Source organism: Garra rufa, chromosome 25, assembly GCF_049309525.1.
Source record: "Garra rufa chromosome 25, GarRuf1.0, whole genome shotgun sequence".
NCBI classification, from domain to species: Eukaryota; Metazoa; Chordata; class Actinopteri; order Cypriniformes; family Cyprinidae; genus Garra; species Garra rufa.
In genome coordinates this window covers 18,038,682-18,044,681 of record NC_133385.1, presented here as the reverse complement: position 1 = coordinate 18,044,681, position 6,000 = coordinate 18,038,682, and the positions used below count along the sequence as shown (strand labels likewise).

Genomic DNA, 6,000 nt, shown 5'->3' with positions numbered 1-6,000 from the left:
ATAATTTTTTTTTTTTTCGGAATACTTTTTTTTTTTTTTACATACACAGTCAAACCAAAAAATATTCAGACACCAGATATAATTTTTGATATTTTTTACTAGAGGGTGCAGGACACTATACAGTAGTTCATTTATGTAAGTGAGGATAGAAAAATAAAGTAAACTGTGACATATTATACCCCAAAATACTTCATACAGTGGACTACCAATAAAACTGATAAAAACTGGGACCAAAAATTTGATTTGACACTTTGACCTGACCATGGTTTGTTACATACCTTTCTATCAAAGTTATCTGACATTATCAAGAAGAATTTGTTCAGACAAAGTTTAACTCTTGAGTTCTTGTCATATTTTATTACCATTTTCTAAACTATATTAAATAAACTGTGATAATGTGAGAAATGCTAAAGGTGTCTGAATACATTTTGGCTTGACTGTATATTAAACATTTAACATAATAATATTTATAATAATATTTATACATTTTACATAGTACAAAATGTTGTTACACAAAATAAAATAAAAAATGTTTTCAGTAATTTAAATAAATTTAAAATTATAATTATCACCAGGGGTGTAGCAGCCAATTTAAAAGTGGGGGGGGCAGTATGGTGATGTTCATACAGTATAATAAATTCTAAATAGAAGAACAATGGGCATTTTACAGCACCAACGTGACAATTTGAGGACACCCAAGAGATTTGCGCTGTGATTGGGTAAATGTTAGTTCACTCAAATCTAAGTAACAAATCAGAGAACAATGGCGGAAATATTGGTGCTAGGTCAAAAAAAGTGCGGGGGCCATGTGCCCCCCGTCCCCCCCGGTTGCTACGCCCCTGATTATCACTAAAATAAAAATGAAATTAAAAAAAAATGTTTTCTGTAATTTAAATAAAGGTGAAATAAAATAATTATTAGATGAAACAAAATTTCAAAAACACATAACATTACTAAAAATTACAACTAAAAGTAACATGAAAACTAAAAATATAAAAAGCATAAATTTAATAAAAAAATTAAGTACATTTATTTATTTTAAAAAGCCTTATTTTTTATATTTATTAATTAAATTATTATTTTTTTTTTTTTGCTGTGATAAAATTGCTATCAAAAATCATAAAGTCAGTACACTGGTATCGAGTACTGATATTTTGACATCCCTACAAGACAGACTACACAAATAGAGGAAGTAAACAACCATAGGATCATTATCATTTAAAGAAGGACACTAAAATGATATTATTCATACGCCATCTCATAACAGATGAACCCACTGCCCTGTAAGAACTGACAGACTGACACAGTACCTCGGCTTTATGATGTTTCTCCTGTTCATCTATATGGTTGTGTTCCTCCTCCATGCCGACTAGCTTGAGTTTCAGATAGGAAACTTCATCCATGAGTTCCAGTTTCTGCGTCTCCAGTGAAGTTCGGCTGAGGAGCTCCTAAAGCACACGCACACATGTTAGCGAACACATGGTGACACACACACACAGTTGTACTGTATACAGTAACAATCGCACAGCACACAGTCGCTGCTCCACTGGCCAAGTTCTCTCAAAGTAACGCTTAGGCCGAAGTTGAGCGCCGCTAAATATACTCAAGCAATGAACGCTATTTTTACTTCCTCTGCCTCTCCGGTGCCTGTACAGTATGTGAGAAAGTCAGGAGGGCCAAAAGAGGGAAACTTCGTTTCTCAGCATTCCTGATACTATGGGCTAAATTCAGAGGGGCCCTGAGAACCTTTGTGAACAAGTGTTTAAAAAGGGCATAAACTGTTTTGTGCACATAAAAAAAACTAAACTAAAAGTATTGTGGTGATACAACGATGGTATTTTGATATTCACTATTGTGCTGAATGATTACAATATTCCTACAGCGTACCTTGAAAAACTACACAGTATTACAATGCTGTCAGATAAAAAAAAAATGGTCTGCCTTATGCACTTTTGTTTACTAAATAGTTTGCCAAATGTATTTATATTCAATGTCAGCAGATTTTGTCTGGTCATAGTTATGCCTCATACTTTATCTAGAACTACCCTTGAACACACTGACTGAGGATTTCAAAAACTGCACTATCACTTCCTCTTTTACCTTATGACTTCCTCTTTGTAGTTTCTGAACTAGGACGTAAAAGTCCCATGTTGTTCTAATGATCAGAAAGCTCAGATGGTGTGTTCATATTTCTAAATCTATTTTCTCATAATGAATGATGATGTTAGATGAACACCAATGAATCAAACACAAAGTTCTTTGGTAGATCGATGATCTTATGGTTCTGTGAAATACAGTGGATATGAGTCACAATCAGCCACCAACATCACAGTCTAGATCATGGAGTACAACAGTGGTTTTCAAGCCCCTCACTGTCCACAATAAAAATGTAAAAGGATTTTTTTACAAATATTTTTAACTGCCACCTCTAGTAGAGCTACACAGTTAATCATTAAATATATAGAAGCCCACAGATATATTTATCTCACAATTTTCTCAGAACTGTGTTATACAAACTCACAATTCTGACTTTTTATCTCAGAATTGCATGATATAAACTTACAATTGCAAGAAAAAAGTCAGAATTGAAAGATACAAACTGTTTTTTTCTTGCAAATGCGAGTTTGTATCTCACAATTTGGACCTTTTTTCTCACAATTGTGAGATTGCAATTGCCAGTTATGAAGTCCAATTTTGAAGGTGAAACAATTGCAAGTTTATACCTCACAATTCTGACTTTATAATTCACAATTGCAAGTTCATATCACACAACTCTGACTTCATGTATCAGAACTGAGTTTATAGCTGAAGTTGAGTTGAACAAGTTATTGAATCATTCATTTTTTAAATAATTAATTCAAATTAATTAAATACTAATTAGACTGCAGTAATTAGTATTTTGTCACAGCTTCTGTTAAATTACACATTTAGTTTATTTAAGAATTCTGTGGGAGAATCGTGATCTCTATTTGAAACCAAAAAAGTGATTCTCAACTTATTCAGTTTATATTATAGAGTTTATATATCTTGCAATTCTGACTTGTTTAGATATAAACTCACAATTGTGAGTTATGAAGTCTAATTTTGAGAGTTTATATCTCACAATTCTGACTTAACTTGCAATTGCATGTTTTATGGTCAGATTTACAAGATATAAACTCGCAATTATGAGCAAAAAAGTCAGAGTTGTGAATTTATATCTCGCAATTATGACTTTATTTCTCAGAATTGCAAGTTTATATCACACTATTCTGACTTCCTAACTCACAATTGCAAATTGAACAAGTGAAGCATTTGAGTGACTCATTGAATCATTCATTGAAACAATTTTTTTTTTAAATAATTCATTCAAGTGAAATAAACATTTTGAATAGACTGCATCAATTAGTATTTTGTCACAGCCTCTAGTAAATTACACATCATTTTGTTTATTTAAGAATCGTGGGAGAACTGTAATCTCTAGCTAAAAAAAAAAAAAAAAATTTAATTCTCAATTTATCCAGAATAGTGCAGCACAAATTTATAACTAAAAATATATTAGACCTTTGAATAACCAGAAAAAAAGTAAATTCATAGAACGTACAAAAACACCCATGTCATAAATAAGACATCCATGCCTAGTGCAGTTTATTAAAAATAAACTCTTGGTAAGCAATACTGTACATTACAACACCAAACTGACTGAAGAAGCCAACAAAGAACTATGGTATTTTAGAAAGCTGCCCTGTCTAAGCTCTGAGTTTACTTGCCCCATCAAGCAAGGAAAACATGAGGGCTCTCTCTATCTCTCCATCTCTAGCATTCCATCCTGATATAATTTCTGGCACAGCCGTCCTATTATCCGTTATGGAATCCTTAACACGATCCCAAGCAAAAGTGGGCAATTCTCACTAATAAAACCTTAAATTGGTACAAAATAGAACTAAATTGTATGCCAAACAATGATATGATCAGATTATATAATTTCTGAATTAATATTTGTATTATTCTTAATGTATCTAAATAACAATTTCAAAAATATAATATATTTTAGTATTAAATTATTATTATTTATAATAACTTTTAAATACTATTTAATAAATTTAATATAAAAAATATTTTTATAAATAAATAAATAAATAAATATATAATTCATGAATAATTTACTGGCAGAATTCCAAGTAAAACAAAAAGTGTCCTGCAAAACTAATTAATTATTTAACCTTCTGTAAACATTGTCACAATGACTCAAATCCTGTCTCTGTGAGTAAGTCTGTGAATCTTTTTTCAACAGATACTAAAAACATTCAAATCCTCTCCACAAATAAGCATTTATTTCTATGGTTTCACTTGGCAATGCTAAAGGAACATACTGTAGCTGTTTCAAAAACAGTACTTTAGAAATGATACTAAACCATTTCTCTATGCAAATCAAAGCAAAAGTTGCCAGCTACTAACACGGTGTGATTACAGATCCACCAGCGTAAGCCAGTTAATCACAGCAAACAATGAAACACACAAAAACATGCACATTTATCATACATCCACACAAACAAACAAGTAACTCTGTAGAGACACAAATGGATATGTAATTATGCCAGGACTGAGTGAACCACATTCATAAATTAAGCAAACTGAAAATATGCACCAAGTCTGAACATTTAATCTGAGTCAAGTCTACACAGTTAAATCTGATGGGAAACCACAGATTGCGCAAGTTTCAGGTGGCAAACAATGTTCTGTAAAAGTTCACAGTTCTTGAATTATTTTAAACGTCCCTTCATTTTATGTCTCTGATATCTGCTTAAAACCTGACGTAAATTGCAGCAAGTATGTGATCTTACCTGTTGGAGCATTTCCTCAGTAGAAATGAGTTTGTGGTGATGTTCTTCCAGGGAACTTTCCAGATCTCTGATTTTTTCTCCTTGAGCTTCAACCTGGTCAGTGAGAACACTCACCTAAAACCAAACAGAGGGCAGGCAACGTTCACTCAAGCTATCCTGAAACCTGGCTGGGGTTTCTTTGTCGTTTCCTCCTACAGTTATGCTAATGATGATTGCAACACACATGCAGCTCCAAAGTCTAAACACCAGAGGAATGTAGTCCTTCAAATGTGTACTTTTGGGTTAAAAACACCCATTCCTTAGCTCTGACATGTTTCCATGCTAACATGTGAGCTTGCTTGAGTTTCAATTGTTTTGAAAGTGTCCTTTTGTTCAACACCAACTGAAGGACTGCCAACCAGCAGGACAGGTAAAAGGAGAAGAACAACACCTTGAGGGCATTAGGAGCCAATCATGCTCATCAGTGTTTTAGTGTGCAAGACAATCCACCAATCCAAGAGCAGGAGAGGCGGGACTATGGAGGAGGGCAACTTTTTTGACACTTGTTGCAGAGTTAGACAACCTAACTTCTTAAAGGTGAAGTGTTTCACTTTTTTTTTGGTTAATTACTTTTTTCAACCCTGTTTAATGTGAAAGTAAGCCTATAATACTTAACAAAACAAAACATTGCTTGAGCGGCAACTGCTAATAATTAATCTGTAATATTTTGAACACAGTACTAAATGATTAAATTGTGCTGTGGAGAGGTTTCCTAGTATCTTTCTACGCAATCTGATTTATAATTTTTGTTTTCATGAAAAATAAAATGGCTTACTGATTAAAAACCATGTTTTATAGAATTTTACAGAGACTTGGAGATGGATTACTTTCCCCTGGGCTAGTATGCATCCACCTAGAAACCACCTTGTAGACAACTTAGTAACTACCTAGCAACACTCTAGCAACTATCTAGAATGCTCTAGCGACCATCTCAAAGCCCTAGAAACCATTTAAAGTACTCAGTGACCACCTAGAACACCCTAGCAACCACCAAGCAACACTAAAAACATCTACCAATGCCCTAGTAACCATTTATAATATCTTAGTAACCACCTAGAAGCCCTAAAAACACCTAGCAATGTCCTAGCAACAACCCAGACACCCTAGCAACATCCTTGAAACCATCTAAAATACTCTA

At 33.3% G+C, this 6,000-nt stretch overlaps 1 protein-coding gene across 10 annotated transcripts in view; it reads right to left on the bottom strand.

Annotated features, from left to right (window-relative positions):
• Positions 1–6,000, bottom strand: part of ppfibp2b (PPFIA binding protein 2b) — a 94,839-nt gene that overhangs the window by 31,758 nt on the left and 57,081 nt on the right. For all 10 annotated transcript variants that reach the window (XM_073831307.1, XM_073831311.1, XM_073831310.1 and 7 more), the window contains 2 exons: positions 4,824–4,937; positions 1,311–1,448 (listed from right to left, as the gene is read on the bottom strand). In XM_073831307.1, the coding sequence (XP_073687408.1) occupies positions 1,311–1,448; positions 4,824–4,937 (252 nt within the window). The remainder of the gene's footprint in view (positions 1–1,310; positions 1,449–4,823; positions 4,938–6,000) is intronic.